Consider the following 19,676-nt stretch of genomic DNA (forward strand, 5'->3'; position numbering starts at 1 on the left):
TATTAAGAGAACGATAGAGCCACACGATTAAAAAGCCAACTTTCATATGTTTGCCTCACAGTTTGTTCGAAAGGACAAAGACTTTTTATAAAATATAACTTGCGGTATCATATTCAAAAAAACAAAAGTAATTATTAAAATATAAGTAAAGTATAAGTAAAGCTTCATTTATATAATATTCATTAATAAAACAAATATTATATTAAAGATAAATTTAACGAGAAGGAAGGGCTATCTTCGGCACGCCGAAGATTGAATACCCTTGCAGATCCAACCTTTTCATAATGCTCATAGTGCTTTGCCCGTATCTAAGAAGCACAGGGAAAATAGTTTATGACAGTTAATTAACCGAGTATGGTTAAAATGCCTTGAAAAACAAAACAGTTTTCCATACAACAACTTAATTTTCGACCGATCGTTCCTATGGCAGCTATATGATATAGTTGTCCGATCCTAATAGGATTTTGCATATTTATGGGGAGCATAGTAAAACTAATGATTGCCGAGTTTGATCAAGATATCTTGAAAAAGAAAAACATTTTCCATACAAGAACTTACTTTTCGACCGATCGTTCCCATGGCAGCTATATGATATAGTGGTCCGATCCATTTTGACATATAAACTGCGTGCAACAGAAAGAGGGACTTCTGCAAAGTTTCATAAAGATAGCTTTAAAACTGAGAGACTGGCTCTTATAGAAACAGACAGACGGACATGGCTAGATCGACTCGGCTGTTGATACTGATCAAGAATATATATACTTTATGGGGTCGGAGATGTCTCCTTCTATGCGTTACACATTTCACGACAAAATTATAATACCCTCTGCAAGGGCATAAAAAAATAACAAGAAAGTCACTTAATACACTCGAAATCATTTTCTTTCTATGACCCTAAGAACTATTACAGGTGCTTCTTGGTATATGAACAATCATGATATACACAAAGATATATACTATAGATGTGCTGTGAGCTATATAAAAAGCGTACACAATCATAAAAATAAGCTTGGCTCTTGAACTCTTGATCTTTTAATAGGGATACACTCGACGTTTAAAAATATTACACCTGCTTTCACATAAACTCGAAAATTAAGCCAAAAAACTATAATGTTTTACATATTGTTCGAACTGAAACAATTCTATTAAGTTATTATTGTATCTTGCTTTATTTTCTAAATATATAATAATCCCAGGCTAGTTTAACAAATAAAAAACGCAGTTAAAGAAAATGTGAATAAATAATATAGGAATATAATACTCATATTCTACCCTTTCTGTGCTTAGCATTCTGATGATTATTTAACTGTGAGGTTTTTTTTTTGTGCGCCCTGCAACCCTCGGATTAGCTGGACACACGAGAAGCCTTTGCATTTGCATTTGCATTTACTTGTATCTAAAATAATTTATATCGAGTGGCTTCTACAGTGTGTGCTAAAATTAAATTTCTTTAGCTCGTCTGCCCATTTTGGGCAGAGAAAAAAAAAGAATGTTTCGCAGCAACTGCGGCAATGGCTGCATATAAATTATTACCAGTCATAAATATGCCATAATGTCATTTATTATATACGCTATATATATATAAATGTATATATATATATATATATATATAAAATTTTTTTCTTCGCGCCACGTTTTCTTTTGGCTGCGTCTCGCCCGCATGGGGAAAACGCAGAAAACTTTTATTGCCAAGTTTAATGAAAAATTATAAAAGGCGGCGACGCTGGCATCGACAGCGCTGTTGATGGCGACGGCGACGGCGACTGCGACGGCGACGGCGACTGCGACGTCTTCGTCTGCGTGTTTAATATTCAAATTCAAATACTCGCTGCATAGTTCACCTTGCGGCTCTCTGCCATCACGCCCCATCCCCCCTCTCCCAAACTGTCTCGCCCCTGCTGTGGCCTCAGCTGAACCCAACTGCTTTGTCCTATGCCATATTTTCTAGTGGGTATTATTTAAATTATAAATTATTGAATATTTGCCGCGCATTTGGGCCGTCGCATTTTCGGGGCCAATCCCAGACAAAAATTTCCCAGTCCAGCATTATATTATATTTATATAACATATAAGTATTATTATTAGATGTTGCCAACATTGCCGCCAAACGGTTTCATTGTTAGGCGTTATGTTGATTCGGGGTCGAATTTTTGGAGTTAAGTATAATTTGCTCTGATACCCTTTCTATAAGATCTCGCAACATTGTAATGGAAATATCTTGTCGAACGAAGTTAGATCGGTTGTTGATATATATGTAACATATACTAAATCCGAAGACATAGATGTCTTTGGACTAAAAAAAATATGGTAGACGATTTACTGCGTTTTAGTTGGAATTGAACCGGCAACTTGCTGCTTGTTAGTTCGACGCTCAGTCACTTAACAAACAAATCATAATTGAAAGTACAATCGAACTAGCAACTTGCCAAACTTGAAAATTGCATCCAACCGGCGACTTTCCGCTTGCTAGTTCGAAGCTCAGACATTTAACAAATTGGCATTGACATTTGAATTGAACCGGCGACTTGCCGCTTGCTAGTTCGAAGCTCACTCCCTTCAAAAATCAACATTGAGATTTTAATTGAACCAGCGACTTGCTGATTGCTAGTTCAACTCGCAGTCAGCCACACCTCGCAGCCTCACCAATCAGCCAGTCAGTCAACTTTGTAGTTCTCTCTCTTTTCTCACCTTTGACATTTGAATTATTTGTGAAGGGCATTCTAGCTTCGTTGCGCAAAGTCGAACTTATTTTTATTTTATTTTCATATATTTCGTCGTCATTTATTTTTTTTTTTTTTTCATATTTAAATAATAAATTAAGCCAAGCAGGCAGGACTCGGCATTATGAGTACAGCGCGGTGGTAGCTGCTTTTGGGCTCTGTGGTATATACTCGTATCTGTATAATCAGGGGTTGATTTCTGTGTTTTTATGTATTTGCATTATTAATAAATTCCTTGCTATAATTTTTTTCCGTGTGTTTGCTTGTGTGTGTGTGTGTGTGTGTGTGTGTGTGTGTGAAGCCTGGGCAGGCGTTCGCGTTTTCGTTCGCATTTCACATTTCGCGTTTCGCTTTTTATATTTATTTTATAAATTGCATAAATTGATGAAATATGAGGGCAGCCAAGGTCTTGGACGGAGATAGGTGGAGGGTGGTGGTTGCTTTGTGTCTGCTGTTGTTGCATCTGGACAATGTTTTGTTTGGACACTCAAGCTTTTCACTTTTAATTAAAATGCAATGACACTGGCTGCCTTCTTGTTTGGGTGGTGTGTGTGTGTGTGTGTGTGTGTGTGTGTGTGGTTGTATAATCAAAAGTGGAAATTGACATAAATTGATTTTATCGCTGCAGATTTAATGACAACGAAACACTTGCCCCCGCCAATGCAATTTTTGTAATGAAAATGTTTAAACGCATAAAAATCGCCATTGCCAATGGCCAAGAGAGAGACGCGAGCCGCAAGCCGAGCCATGTCCTGCCAGTGAGACCAGAGGCTAGGGCCAAGGATTTTTATGCACTGCTGTCGCATTTTCGCGTTTACATTGTAAACTGGCTGACAAGCAGGCGGGCAGGCGGGGGCTGGGGCGGCAGGGATCTGGGGCGGCAGGGCGCGCCCAAACGGAAACGGACCAGGCCTGAGTCATAGCTACGCGACTTGGACTTGGACTTGGGCCTGGGCCTGGGTCTGGGCTTGTCTGCCAGAAGGTGGCCAAGAGTCCTTAAAATGTCAGTGCTGCTCATGTGCAGCAGGGTCGATGGGGGGCTGGAGGGGAGGGAGGGAGGTAGGGGTGTGTGTGTGTGCAGTTGGCAAAAACGCAAATATTTTATTGCGCTTCAGACTTGAGTAGTTCAGCTGTAAATTTAACTGTTTTACGGCGCTTGAATTGTGTTTACTTTCAATGGATATGGTGGCCGGCCAGTCCGCGACATGAACATGACTGCATTCTATATAATATATAGATATATATATATATATAGTAGCTGCTGACATCTGGCGTACTTTTGTACTTTCGCATTTCCATCGAACAACAAGTAAGTAAGAGTAACCGACTCGGAGTTAGCCTGCATTCCATTTAAATGTTTCTCCATTCATAAAAAACAGACTAGATCGACTCTGCTTTTGTTTTACAGAAACTGCATTAACAGTGAGTACAGGGTATATGTAAAATAACATAACAGAATGTTATGATAGAATATGTGCAGATCTCTGTAACTGCGCGTGTTTCTGTTTTCCTGGAATAAACATTCACATTTGTATTCAACTCTTTATCTACAGAGTTCGGTTTATTTTTTCGAGCCTTTCACTTTAGTGGAGCTGTAGTCGATCTTCAGTTGTTGCAAGCTCTTAAGATGGACAAGACGCTTGGCTTATACCTACTACTACGTGAGTTTAAGGATTCATTAATGTTCAGCTCCAAGCTGATTAGTTGAAACTTGCATAAAATACAAATAAATATTTACAGTTTTTGCGCTGGTTGACGCAGATTGTGACCTTAAAAAGCTTAATCCAGCTGATATCACTCAGACAAACCGTCTCTTTGCATACGAACGCAATGATCAACTACATCTGTTGCGTACGGATGTAATTCCTAACGGCCAAGTGTTGAAAATGGTTTGCACATCGAATGATGTGAAGGACACCACTTGCAATGGAAATGGTTTGTTAGTTCCGCCATTGCCCTTTGACGATTGCACAAGTCAGCCCAAGGCAACTGCGGAAGTAGTTCAAGATAAAAGCTGCCCACATAAAATGTACCGTGTGGGCTATAAACTGGATGATGGACAGTTTTTGGAGCTATACAGAAGTTGTTATGATGTTGAACATTTAACAGCGCATTTTGTCAAACATTCTGTTTATCCAAACACGCTGAGTAGGTTGAAATAGTGAACGCCCCATGCAGTTGCATCTGAGATCTTTACCATTCTTGCAGGCATAGCTCGTCCTCCACAGGGCTTTACCACAGATCGCGTGATTTCCGGCAATCAGGCCGCCTCTTTCGAGGCCAGTAGAATATATTCGCGCTTCGCGTCTCTGCTGGGACAACAACAGGGATTTGTTAAATCTAAAAGGGACATGGTATTTGATCGTGGCCATCTAGCCCCCTCAGCTGATTTTAATTTTGGGGAACATATGTCTGCGACATTTAAGTACATCAATCTGGTGGCTCAGTATCAAGGCGTCAATCGTGGCAACTGGAAAACCATCGAGACCTGGATACGCAAACAGGCTAACATGGGCCCCTATCGAGAGCTGCAGGTGTGCACTGGAGGATTGGGCGTACTGCAGCTGCCAGACAGCAGTCAAGTTCCGACAGCGATTTATCTGGAAGGCACAAATAGTAATCCCGTACCCAAATGGCTATTCAAGATTGTTAAAGACGTTGCCGCCACTCCCCCCGCTCCCATTCACATCGCTATTCTCACCTACAACAATATTGAAAACACCGGGACAGTGTCACCACCTTGCCAGCAGATTCTATGTCCTTTCGCCAACGTACTAAACTCTGACGGGAAGAAAGGTCTCACCTTTTGCTGCGATCCTAAAGAATTTATCAGGAACAATGTACCCCATTTGGAAAATGTCTGCTGAGATACGGACAACACGTCAGATATCAGTATATGACATTCAATTTATAACATTTTCCGTATAAAAATATATAAAAAGCGAACAAATCATATTGCAAAGAGAGTTTTGCATTAAAATTGTTTTAGTTAGAGCACTTTCTTTTTTTTAAGAAAATAAGTTTAAATTCCAAATTAAACTAATTTTTTATTTCAAAATGTACAATAATTTGTTTAAAAATGTTTAGATTTCGATTTGGTAAACCAATTTGATAGTTGTTAAACGACAAATTGAGAAATTTGGCAAGGTTCGAACTCGCAGCAAGCCGCACTACTTGCCGACGTCTCTCTAATTAAGTCTCAGAAATTCTTGGAATTTGCGCTTGCTGCCGCTGATACGAGGAAAGCTAAAACATGTTTTATTCAATAACTTCTGTGTTTCTGAACCGATCTTGTTGAAATTTTCTACATCTTTTTGTACTATAGAACATTCGTGTATTATCAAAATGTCAATTGCATTTCAATGATATTATGAAAATGGGAGCAGATATTCGTTGGGCTGTGCATTGTTCATCAGTCAATCAGTCAATCAGTCAGTCAGTCAGTCAGTCTTTCAGTCAGTCAATCAGTCAATCAGTCAGTCAAGTAATTAAATAGATACTCTTTAAAGCTTAGGTACAATTGAGGCAACGTATGGCAACGTGTGGGCAGGTGTGCATGCGATAATTGCAAATGATTAGAAATTGTAAAGTTAAGCTGTCATTTAATCAGCATTTAACTAGAATCTTATCATCACATATCATTATCATTTACAGTTGGCTCAAATGTTTTGCAGCTTTATTGATTCAATTAATCGCTGGAATTATTTCACATAATTATAAGAAACAATGGCATTTCTTACATTGCATAATCACCCCTAAGTAATGTGTGCCAAAATTAACATTAAATTGAACTTGCACACACTCCAATAAACACACACACACACATACACACAGATACACACACGCACACGCACACAGTTGCGTGTAATAATCGACACGTGCATGGCACATAAATATTGAAGACATTTTAAAGTTTAATACGCCACTTAGGCACGAATTAGCATACAAAGTGAATTAATTACGAGTGTTATACAATTAAGTAAATTTCATTATATTGAATTTTTAAAATTGTTTCGCTGCACCGAACGTAATTGGAAACACAAATATGTATAATTATACGCACACACACGCAAACACACACACACACACATTTGATGTACATTTATAGATACAAATGTGGCACACACACAACACGCACTTTGTCTCTGTCCAGAGCCTCAACAGTAACGTAACAAAACATATATGAAAACAAATACCTTCAAAATCCATAGCTCGTTTTTAGAAATATGAGAAAGGTTGAATAACTTACGGCTGTGCAGATATGTAGAATAGAATGTACAAGGACATAAAGAGATGCAGCTGCAGGGCTTCAAACCTTGGCCAAAATGGCATCTATTATGAAAATGTACTGAGTTTTGGCATAATTGAGATCGTATATAGTTTATTGAAATTAGCTATAATTGTTGACAACCTTAAATTTTAATTTATATTTGGAATAACTTAAGACAGAAATAAGTGAAGAGGCTATCAAACCAATTTTCACAGTTATGATAATTATTATTTTTATACCCTGAACCCATTGAAAATGGGTAAAAAGGGTATAATGTATTTGTGCAAATGTATGTAACAGGCAGAAGGAAGCAGCTCCGAACCCATAAAGTATATATGTATATTCTTGATCAGCAACAATAGCCGAGTCGATCTAGCCATGTCCGTCTGTCTGTCCGTCTGTCCGTCCGTCCGTCTGTCCGTCTGTCCGTATGTATGAACGCAAGGATCTCAGAACCTATAAGAGCTAGAGACTTGAACTTTTAGCTGTAGGTCCTCCTACTCCACACGCAGGCCGAGTTTGTTTCCGATATTCGATAACTTTCCCCGTTTCCAAGTAATCGATAAAAATCGATATCGATATCCTTTTTTTTGGGTTATTTCGGTAAATAATATGAGCTGGAGTCACCAAACTTGACATGTAGCTTCTAGAATAGTATATATATATCAAGTAGCTTTCATTTGATAACTATAGCCTGTTGGAAGAAGAGGGTTCAGGGTATCCCCTAGTCGGGAGCTCCCGACTAGAACTTCTTACTTGTTTTTATTATAATGATTTGGAAAGTAGGTAAAATTTTTGTTGGAATATATACTAATAATCTAGAAATTTATTAATATAACTATATTTGAATATACTTATATCGGCCTAGAGGCAATAAAAGAGATATAAAGATAAGAAAAATAACAATCGGAAATTGTTGAAATAATTTTAGACAGGACAAAATGAACATGTTATAGAAGCTGCTCAATCCAAAATCGTTGCAGTTTAGTCAAAGAAACGAGCATTTAAATTTTAAAGAAGGAAAAAGTACATTTTGTGACAAATCAGAATCAAGGGGCAACATGATAATCGGCTAAGTCTAAGCTAAGTTATGACAAAGCCATGTAACAATTATCAAGGGACTTTATATTCTTAGGGAACTATACGTATTAATTATTAAAGAACTTTTTCGGTAAAATTCAAAAAAAAAAATAAATACATTTTTTTCCATCTAACAAATAATAACTAAGTAATTTCGTGTGGAAATCGGTTTTGTTTTAACCGAGTTTCGAAAGTTTGGGTAGATTAATTTACTATGGGACCTTTTTTTTCTTTTTTGGGGCTTTTCGTGCCACGCATTCTATTGCCATTCGCCGTGGTGAGCCTTGGGCGTGTGTCCTTTCCGCAGTTCGTGGCGTTGACTCTGGCGCACAAGGATCAAATTATAATTTATTTTTATAATATTAAATGAGACGACATCCGGCGCATGGCGCTTTTTTTTCTCCTCCTTTTTTGTATAATTTTGTGCGAGCCACGCCCTCATAAATTGTGTCTTGTATAATAATTAATATGCCGTTAGCTTTGTCCTTTAATTTTACATTCTACTGTAGGTACTCATAATTATATTTATTTTGAATTTAAGCGCATTTTAAATCTAAAGTAGACGACGAAAGCCAGCAACAACAACGACGACGACGACGGCGACGTCGGGCAATTTAAATGACAAAATTATATATATTTAGTGCTTGTGCCCCCTGCCCCCCTTCCTCCCCTCCCCTACCTCATCGAATTGAAGCGACCTCGACTAGAAACCGGTACGCTGTCTCTTTTTCTATGTATTGTAAATGTAATCAAAAATATCGATCGGTTTTATGCAAATTGACTGCGCGTTGCCCAACACCCTCTGCCCTATGCCCCGCTCTATCAGCGCCTCCCCCCTCCCCCCCCCCCCACCCCCCCTCCTCCCCTTCACACGCCCTACAGTACCCTGTGCAGCTCCCTTGCGTCTTGGCTTGTCCCGTTTTTATTATAATTTTTTTTTCTATTTCTATTTATGCTATAATTTAGCAAGAAAATGGCGACGAAATCATAAAATTACATTATAATAAGCAACTACGCTTTGAGTTGGTTACGAATGCTCCACTACCAGATACCCTATATTAAGTTGTAGAGGCACTCGGATGATAGACAGGCGATATATTTTACTTTTTACAAGCGACAGGTGCTTGGGAATTGAAATACTAAGGCTCTTAAACTAATTCCAATTTAAAAGTCTGGAAAATTCAATTTTCAATACATATTAAAATTTAATTTAATTAAATTTTTTTTTATTCTAATACGTTCCAAATTATGAATGTTTAAAATAAGACTATTTAATATAAAAAAAAAAAAAGTATATTAATATAATAATTTAATGATTAGATATTAAAAAAAAAAATGTTTTAAAACGAAGATAAAAATGTTTGTTGTTTTGTCACATTTTTACGAAGTTTAGGGATCGAAAACTCGCAGAAATTATTAATTATTATTATTATTTTTATTTATTTTTTTATTAATGATTTCTTAATCGCCGACTTTTGCTTTACAATTAAATTGCATTTTTATGCCCTATTTACAGGGTATTACAGCTTCTTCATAAGATGTATAACGCATTAAAGGAAATATGCAAACTAGTCTCTCAGTTTTTAAGCTTATCTTATTAACATCGGAGGACTATATCATATAGCTGCCATAGAAACGATCGGAAGGATATTCTTCTATCAGCCGAAAAATGAGTTTTTGTATCGCAAAATATTCTCTGTTCCCCCGATATTTTCAGGCTCAGCCTTTACGGTCTTCGCTTTTCAAACATATCTGCGCAGCCTTAATACAAATGTCTGCAAGGGTATTAAATCTTCGGCGTGCTGACTTTCTCGTTGTTTTTTTTGTCGCTGCTGCCAGAGTTGGCGCTTTTTACAATTTAATATTTTTGCTTTGGTCACCTTTGCATTGGCTTTGTTCCCGTTGTCGTCCCTGTTGTTGCTGCTGTTGTTGTTGTTGTTGTTGTTGTTAACTGGTTGCATTTCTAGTTGATTGGAATTCAATTAATTTTATTTGCTTTACTCTGCAATTTCCTTAGCATTTTTTATTATGCTTGTATTTATTGGCACACACACACACACACACACACACACACACACCCAGACAGGGCGACCGCAAAAACGCGGTCTGCTCGGGCAAAACTCCAGTTAAATGGACTCGCTTTTTGTTGGGATTTCTTTTCTATTTTTGTTTTTTGCTCTTTGCATTTGTCGCCAATTTAGTAAATAATAAAATTGGGAGTCACTTCTTGCAGTTCGCACTTAGCTGCTTCTTCCATTGTTATTGTTGTTGTTGTTGTAGGTGTTGTTGTTGTGGGTCGTCAGCTCTGCGGACACTTTGCGGCTGGGCCGCGGTCAACATTTGTTTGCACTGACTTATTGCGGGCTTGAATTAGTTGTGGTCCGCCCCGCAGCCGCGCAGCAGCAGCTGCTGCTCCACGCGGCGTATACGTAATCTGCATTACTCACTGCCATCGACGGAACCAGCACATTTAATTGTATTTCATTTATAACAATTTGTGTAAAGCAAAAAAGAAATACAACTAAACTGGCCCGCAAACGCAGGAAAGCTCCAATAAAAACAGAAAGAAGAGGGCAAAACAAAAAATATATATATGAAAATAGTTTAACAGCAAGAAGTTGGAATACCCTAGCTATAAGCTTAAGTTTTATGCAGCACGGGTTGCTAAGACGTAAACCAAGCTGGGAATCAAACCGGCAACCTAATTGTTAAGATATTGAAAAACCTTTGAAACTTGTAAAGTTGCTCAAAACATTTAAACTTTAAGTGTAAATCCTCTTGAATATAAGAAAAAACACTTTCTTTAAGTGCAAAGAAATTTCTTCTTTTACTTAGGAACTAGAAATCTGGCTTAAGGCAACGAAAATTAGACCCTCAGCCAACGCAGCCATAAATGTGCTTGGCAAGCATGACGTCAGAAGCTTATGAGGCTACAAAGTCTGAGCGTCGAACCAACAGCGAGAAGTCGCCAGTTCAACTTCAGCAAAAACTTTCAATTTGTATACATGTTTAACTCAATTGTTACTATGCACAAAGAAAAAAAATACATAAAAAATTCCCAAAAGCTTAGGACTTCATTTTCTAAAGTTCTCACAACCTTTAAACCCCCTTTGCCGCCTTTCAATTCAATCTAGTTGCAATATAATTTCCTGCTGATCCGCTTACTTAAAAACTATTCTATTCACTTGAACAGTAACTAAAGCCGTTAACAAATGAACTAAGCCCACATGTAGAGTGTTTGGTTAACAATGCTTGGCTTGGGCGGGCTGCTAGCCAGGGCCCAGGCAACAATGCGCTCATATACACGAGCACGTTGTCCTCGGCCATAAAAGTAAATTAATTTAGTTGAAAGCTGTAAAGTTAAAGCTTTGTTCACAGCTTTTTACTTGGCTTGGCTGGCTGCCTGCCTGGCTGGCTGGCTCTTGGCTGGTTAATTCTGAGCCGCGAACTTCATGACGCCATGGTCGGGCGCAACTTGGCCAACTCAGTTGGGCTGAGCTGTCGCATAGATTTTTATGCTGGCAGTTTATTTAAAGTTTTGTTAACGCCCGTTTGGGCCGTGTGTCATGTGACAAAGTGGCGTTAGCTGGCGATAAACTTTGATATTGTTGCATACAAGTCAAATGTTTGTGCACGGGCCGCGCTCGCCGCAGGAAGCGCGCAATTAAGTGTCATTAAGTTGCCAGCATAATTTGCATAAATATAAATAAAACAACAATAAAACACAAAGTATAAATTGTATAAATATAAAATATATATGCATAAATATATCTATCTATAGGCATTGTGAATGCTGCGGCGATTTTAATCACATGTGAAAAAAAGCTGGCACATTTTATTGTTTAGTTTTCAGCGCAAATAAATTACATTTGCATATAAATAAATTTCATGTACAAAAAAAAAAAATGCCAAGTCAAAGGCAGCATTTAAAAGTCCAGTTCATGGCAGCTGAGCCAAAAATTAAAAAAAAAATTGTACAAAAAAAAAATACTACTAGCTACTAATAACAATTTCCGGCGCGCTGCATAATGCAAATGACTTTTCTCAACAACAATAACAGCTTTTCTTTGCATTGACTTACGGGGCCTTTTGTCAGCGCAAAAAAATAATTGCATACAAAATGTGTGCGATTTATTTGAGAAATAATAACAACAGCAACAACAGCAGCAGCAGCAAAAAATTGTAATGAAATTAAAGCAGCGGCAGCAGTTGCATCACATCCTCAGTTTTGCTAAGTAGAAATTATAATGCAACAATAAAAAGACAACAAAAGACCGAACGGACGAGCGAATGAACGAACGAACCAAGCGGCAAAGCAACGCATTACAAAAATAATAATAAATAAATATGCAACAGCAACAATAACTGCAACTGCAACAGCAACAGCAGCAACATTTAAGAGCGCGCTAGTCAAGAGTGAACGACCAGCAGATGCCTTGTATTCACACAAAAGCATTCGATTCGCCCTTCTTTGCGATTCTCATGATATTAGGAAACACCTAGTGATTGTTAAATGTAATTTTCATAAGAAAAAGCAAAGGAGGGTGAAAAAGGGGGAGCTCTCTCCCTTCTCTTTGGAGGAAGAGATAGAGCGAAAGAGTGAGAGAGATAGAGATAGGGATAACGACTGATACAGAGAGAGCAACTGGGCAGTAATATACTTAGATAGAGAGAGAGCTACTGGCAATGGAAGTTTATAAGACATGGGCAGCTTTGCATACAATAAATTTAAAATACAATTTTAATCAATATAATGATACTCAAAGTCCTTAAAAATCATATATTGCCGTTCTATGCGATTCTCAGGCTATTAAGAAGACGTATCAGCTGTAGGAATCTAATAAGAGTGGCCAGTTCTCACATGGAGTTATGTAAAACAATCATCTCCATGAAAATTTGAGGCGTCTACCTCGGATATTAGAGCACTTTAAGACAAACAGATGGGACAAACAGACGCCTTCTGCTAACTCTGGGCTTGCAGATGCGCCCAACTGCAACTGTTGCAAACGTTCTCGAAACTCTATAACACCCTGGCTAGTCGCATTAAATTGATAGAGGGTATTAAAACAAGAGAGATATCTCAACACTCGGTTAGCAACGATGTTGATGTTGATGATGATGACGATGACGAATGTTGCGGCTCGATTGCCGCCTCCTCGCTATAGTTTTATGTAGTATAATTATGGCCGAATGGCGAGGGGAAGCTGGGGCGACGGCCGGGCAGACAGACAACAGCAGCAGCAAGTATTACACATATAATTTAAATTTAGTTTAATTGTTATTCTCCGGTGCTGAGCGCACAAGCGAGCAAACTGTTGTGGTTGCACTTTGCCGATGCTGCGGCGGCGGCGGCAACAAGAAACACAACTACAACTAAAACAAAAACAAAAGAGTACATAAAATAAAAGGCTAAATACATGACAATTGCAGTTCAAAATGAATATGAAAATGAAAATGAAAATGAAAGCATACGAATACTAATTACCCCGCGTGTACCACATGCGAAATATTAAATAGGTGCAATTAAACATCCGCTAAATAATCAAATTTTCAAATGCCAACGACAAATGTTGGCGACGTCGCGACTGCCGATTTAAGGGCGCAGGGCGTGGCCGGGGGCAGGGGGGGGGGGGGGGGAGAGGCAGCATACATACAATTAGGCGCGCACAAGACGCCGAAGACAGTGCCAGCAATAAATATGCACACACACACAAGTCGACAGCGTGGCACTTAATATAAGAAATGTCTGCCCATCACAATTGAACTTAATTTCAAATTTTTCTATTTAATTTCTTAATTACGAAATGTTAAATTAAATATAAAATGAACTTAAGGCGAAATATTTAAACAATTAAGAAATGCTTCTGAATTTGAACCAGCGACATTAAGGCTGCTGGTTCGAAGCGAAGTGCGAAGAAAACGTTGCAAATGTCGTTTTATTTCGTTTCACATTATTTACAGAGTATTTGATAGACAGGTTTTCATAACTATTGTATTAGATTTTGAAAGGGTTTTTATACAAACTGTATAATTTACACACACACGCACACGCACACACATGAGTGCCAGATAAACTCTAGAGAATCAGTCGTAAAATACTAACGTTGGCAAGATTGTTGCCAAGGCCCAGTCAAGAGCCAATGTGCAGCAGCAGCAGCCGCTGTAGCCAGCGACTTGGTCTGCAATAAAATTTACAACCAATGTGGGTGGTGTTGGCGGTGGTTGCATTGCTCTGCTGGTGGTGCAGTGGCACGGCCAGGGGCAGCGGCAGCGGCGGGGGCATCAAGTTCTGGGCAGGTGCAGTCGCACTCGCAGCCGTAAAAGGCTGCCGTATAAAATGCATCGCCACGTAACCATAAAAATGCAGACGCCAACGTTCCTTTTTTTTTTTTTTTTTGGTTTGGTTTGGTTTTATTTATTTAAGATTTTGTGTATGCTGCCAAAATATATATGTGTACGAGGAAAAATTACCCGGCGTCGTTTGGAAGAATGCTGAAAATGCAATTATTTCGCGCTAATTTCAAGCGAGTACATACATATATTGTATATATTGTATTTTTCTTCGAGGTGGTTCGAACCCGACATTTCGTGCTGACTGTGGCGCTGCTTAGTCCGTTACGAAGGCGACTATTCTTGGTCAAAATTCAAATATCCTCGAATATCCTATATAGACATGAGTCAAAATTTCACACCCCCATAGCTCGGCCAAATATCATCCGATTTTCACGATATTTGACTCTTTGTTCATGGTTTTGCCTCTAAAATAATCTGGCATTTAAATCTCACCACATATTTTTGAGTCGGAATTCATGTCAAAATCTTAGCCCTAGGATTCGTAAATAGACATGAGTCAAAATTTCCCAACCTCATAACTCGGCCAAATATCATCCGATTTTCACGAGGTTTGGCTTTTTGTTCAAAAAATAATCTGGCATTTAAATCTGACTTCACAATTTTGAGTCGAAATTCATGTCAAAATCTTACCCCTAGGATTCTGTATATAGACATGGGTCAAAATTACCCAACCTCATAACTCGGCCAAAACTCATCCGATTTGCAAGAGATTTGGCTTTTTTCTCATGATATGGCCTCTAGATCAATTTGGCATCTAAATCAGCTCAGATGTTTTTTGGTCGAAATTCATGTAAAAATTGTACCCTCAAATATCCTATTTAGGCATAGGTCAAAATTTCGCACCCCCATAACCCGCTAGTAGACATATATTTAGACATATAAATTTGAACAACAAAGTTGCTGGGTAAATTGCATTATTTGTATGCCCAAGTCGAACGTTTTTCTCTGGCTCGCATCGAAATTTGATTAAGCAGCAACTCGACGCCCAATACAGGCACTCAGTGCTCAAAAGTACACTCACACTCGAGACACGCCCACAGAACAGGGCGTTGAAGAAGTCATCGATACTTTTGCGCAATCAGCGCAATTTCTACGACGTCACAGAAAGAAAAGTCCTTTTGCCTACCGCAGCGCCGACTGAAAATCAAATTTAATATTATTATGATTCACTTGTGAGTCAAACGAAGCAAGTGATGTGCCTTATGCCTTGTGCGACGGCAACCCGGCTACCCGGCTACCAGCTATCCAGTAGCAGTTCCCAGTTGCCTGACGCTCTGGCGGTGATTGACTCGACTTGAGACTCAGTCATGTGCGCCCGCCAAGTGTATAAAGGGTGTCATACCCAGCCCTTGACTAGAGGCAGTTGCTCTCTGCGCTGCGTAGGGCGCGCACATTAGGGTGGCTCTCGGCCACGGATGGCACGGGCGTGTTGCGTTACACTTGATTATATATTCCAACATATTCACGGCTCAATAGATCGACCAGAGCAGAGCAGTCATCATGGCCGGGGCGGTAACTTTGTGTGCAGTTGTGTGCAGTTGTGTGTGTGTGTGTGCGTGTGTGTCGATTTCCTGTGCGAAGAAGGCTCAATGTATTTTTATAACCTTTACCCATTAGCAAATGAGCATGAGTAGGGTATATTGCACAGAAGTGGGCTGAAGTTGGTATTCATATGAATTTTTATACACATATATATTGCTCAGGCTTCTTCCTGCACAGCTCAATCCAAGCCTTCGAATTTCGTGTTTAGACTCTCTGAAATATCGCACTTCGAGGCATTTCTTTTTCAAACACATTTTAGAGATTAGAAGAGCTATTGGTATATACATCAAAAGTAGATCAGGGACATTTGATCAAACCTTCTCTCTAACTTCCCCCACAAGAAAGCAAAAGATACAGCTTTAATAATTGTTATAAACACACACATTTAAATGACATATAAAAGGCCTGACTAACAGGCAATAAGGAGATAAGTTACTTAAAAATCCATGAAATAGATAGTTGTTGCGTATGTGCCCTAGCTAGATACAGGGTATCTTCTGTAGTTCGAAAATCGATCAGGGACATTTCCATTTGAACAGCCTTTCTCTACTTTCCCCACAAGAACAATCAAAGCAGCTTTTTGGTATAGACACACACCTAGACAAGATAAAGGGTATCTTCTAGTAGTTCACACTTGACTAAATCACCCTTACCCTGCACAAAACAACAGCCCAGATAGCCAAGGCAACTTCCACACTTTGCTGGGTATCCAGTAGTGCATACAACCCCAGCCGTGTTAATGCCATGTTTTTTCTTGCTTTCGATGTATGAAAATAATAAGTGAAAATATGCATGTTTGGTTTTAGCGCACAATTGCGCACGTAAGCCCCCTTCAGAAAGTCAGGCTGGCGGGGCGAGGGCGTCGAGGTTTTGATTTCGATTTTGTAACGCCTTGTGGTTAGAGTTCTGCTCTACGGAATGGGGCGTAAAAAGGGGCGTGTTCCGGGCCGGGCTGTGCATTATTTATTGAGTTCAGTTTGAGACTGGCGCGAGTGAAGCCTTTTACAATTACGAAAAAATGTTGTTAATAAAATTTCCAACTTTACTGGCCCAAGATCCAAAACTAATTTACGATAATTTGTTGCCATAATTAACAGCTAGAAAATGTGGAGCAATCAATGTACATTTCACATTTTACCAGGCAGCACTCGCAACAAAAACCCATTTGCCAGGCATAAATCAAAACTCAGCAAACGGCGACAAAGCGCCAAAGTCTGCCAGCTAATAAGTCCAGGGCTTCAGCGAAAACATAAAAAAAACAAGCCCATCAAGAACTCTGCGGCATATACGCAAAAAAAAACGCTGCCACAATGTTTCTTAGTTGAGCCCTGCAACAACTGGTGAAAAAGTTGACAAAAAGCAGTTAAATGAAAATCGAGTTGTTCTAGGCGCAAACAAAGAGAAACAAGTAAGAAGTTCTAGTCGGAAGCTCCCGACTAGGGGATACCCTGGACACTCTTCTTCCAACGGGCGATAGCTATAAAATTAGAGATACTTGATATACTATATATATACTATTCTAGAAGCTACATGTCAAGTTTGGTGACTCTAGCTCATATTATTTGCCGAAATTGCTCAAAAAACAGGATTTCGATATCGATGTTTATCGATTACTTGGAAACGGAACAAGTTATCGAATATCGGAAACAAACTCGATCTAGCTCTTATAGGTTCTGAGATACTTGCGTTCATACATACGGACGGACAGACAGACGGACATGGCTAGATCGACTCGTCTATTGATGCTGATCAAGAATATATATACTTATGCTTATGCTTCCTTCTGCCTGTTACATACATTTGCACAAATACATTATACCCTTTTTACCCATTTTAAATGAGTTCAGGGTATAAAAATATAACAAAAACAATCAGGTTGCAGCACAAGAAAGCGCAATAACTCAGCTGCGACAAAAAGTGTTAAGAAATTCGCTTCTAAAATAAAGCATTTCTTCAAGTTCCTCGAGAAACATTTGCTTAAAAAAAATCATTTAACATTTATATATGCCTTTCATTATCGGCAAAAGAATTCATAACTTAAAATAAATATCAGACAAATTCTTGGAATTTTCGCAAAAATAAATTATAATTTAAAGTTGACTTTTTTCATTAAACGTAAAATATTTTTAAATTCCTAGAGTCTAAATTCCTAGTATTCTAAAGGAATTCTCTTCTAAAATAAAACATTTCTATAATTTCCTCGAGGAACATTTACTGAAAATAAAATAAAATAATTTTTTTGCCTTTGATTATCGATTGTGGAATTTTCCCAAAAAATGTCTTAAGATATTTTTTGGCATTTATGCAAAATGTAATTTTAAATTTATATTGGAATTTGTTCTCTTAATAAATAAATTATTTCTTAAAGTTTCTTCAGGTATTCCTTTGCTTAAAATCCCATAAAATATTTGTATATCCCTTTGATTATCGAATGTAGAATTTTATCAGAAAATTTCTTCAAATATTTCTTGGCATTTTTGTTAAAAATTAAATGCGAGTTTTTCTTTAAATATAACAAAATAATTTTGAGTTCCTAGAGTCATAAATATTCCAAAAAATTCTAATAATTTTGGGGAGCTCGGTTTAATTAAGAGATTTGCTTCCTAAAATATGTCTTAAAGTTTCTTAACATTTTCTTAAAATACCTTTAAATATTTTAACATTCCTTTAATAATCGAGAGAATAATTTTCTGCTTAAAATAAATGTCAGGAATATTCTAAAAATATTTCTCGGCTTATCAAGTGTCGACTTTTGGCTAAGAAAAATTCCTAAAAGGAAGCCCATTCTGATTACGCCTTGTAAGAAATATAAAAAGTAATCTTACGCTTATTCTTGCTATTATCTCCCGGAAATCTGGTTTGCCAAATTGGCCTCACAATCCCACAGGCAACATAAGAAAGTAACGTTCAACAATAAATGCAACATATGTACGAGCAATAACTAAACCTCTAGCTATATATAGATAATTTGAATAGAAGAAGAACTCATAATGCCAATCTTACATCTCTGCATACATGATGAAGCAGCTGACTTTTAATGCATATCAAACATCAACACATCGTTTTCATGCGCACACACACACACACACAAAGCCGGGGCAAGGCCGATGCAAAATGAAAACTGTAAAACATTTTCCACTTGTATCTGTGTCGACAACGTTTCCCGTTGTATTCGAGTGTGTGTGTGTGTGTGTGTGTGTGGGTGGGTGTGTGTGTGTTGGGATTTTTACATTTTTAGATTTTAACATTTTATATTGCACGTCATTACAGACAATTAAATGCAAAGTAGTTTCCTGCACTTGCTTTTCCAAGCGAGCGTCCAGCTCCTCCAGCTGCCACCCCCCCCCCCCTACACGCCCCCTTTTCCACAAACGACGCCCACGTCAAACGGACAATGCGAAAAAAAAAGTTGAGAAGTTAAATGCCGACACATAGTGGCGTGTAGCAACAACAACAACTGCAACAAAAACAACAACAACAACAATGTGGAGGCATTCATTCATATGTGGCACAACAAACAACAACAACAAGAACAACAACAACACTGCGAGTGATTATTGCCGCAACAGAGCACATAACACATGTTGTTGTAGTTCTTGCTGCTTTGTTGTTATAACCTCCAAACAGCACAAATGTTGACAAAGGGTATACGCGTTTTGTTCAACTGTTTGTAACAGGTTGAAGTGAGCTTCTTCAGGCTCATTAAGCAT

The 19,676-nt window shown here is 38.3% G+C and overlaps 2 protein-coding genes across 3 annotated transcripts in view; both read left to right on the top strand.

Moving 5' to 3' along the window:
- Positions 1-19,676, top strand: part of bab1 (bric a brac 1) — a 105,968-nt gene that overhangs the window by 51,989 nt on the left and 34,303 nt on the right. The gene's annotated exons all lie outside the window — the stretch shown is intronic.
- LOC135432319 (uncharacterized) lies at positions 4,445-5,587 on the top strand. The gene is made up of 2 exons (XM_064687969.1): positions 4,445-4,868; positions 4,929-5,587. Exons 1-2 carry the CDS (start codon positions 4,607-4,609, stop codon positions 5,585-5,587), a joined length of 921 nt encoding a protein of 306 aa, XP_064544039.1. The 5' UTR covers positions 4,445-4,606.

This window comes from Drosophila montana, unplaced genomic scaffold, assembly GCF_035044405.1.
Source record: "Drosophila montana isolate Dmon_TW-CO22-7 unplaced genomic scaffold, ASM3504440v1 contig_1455_1, whole genome shotgun sequence".
NCBI classification, from domain to species: domain Eukaryota; kingdom Metazoa; phylum Arthropoda; class Insecta; order Diptera; family Drosophilidae; genus Drosophila; species Drosophila montana.

Coding starts and splice junctions, on each gene's coding strand:
- LOC135432319 (XM_064687969.1), top strand. CDS start 4,607: ATGGTTTGCACATCGAATGATGTGAAGGACACCACTTGCAATGGAAAT. Junction 4,869..4,928: donor TGTTTATCCAAACACGCTGA/GTAGGTTGAAAT, acceptor CCATTCTTGCAG/GCATAGCTCGTCCTCCACAG.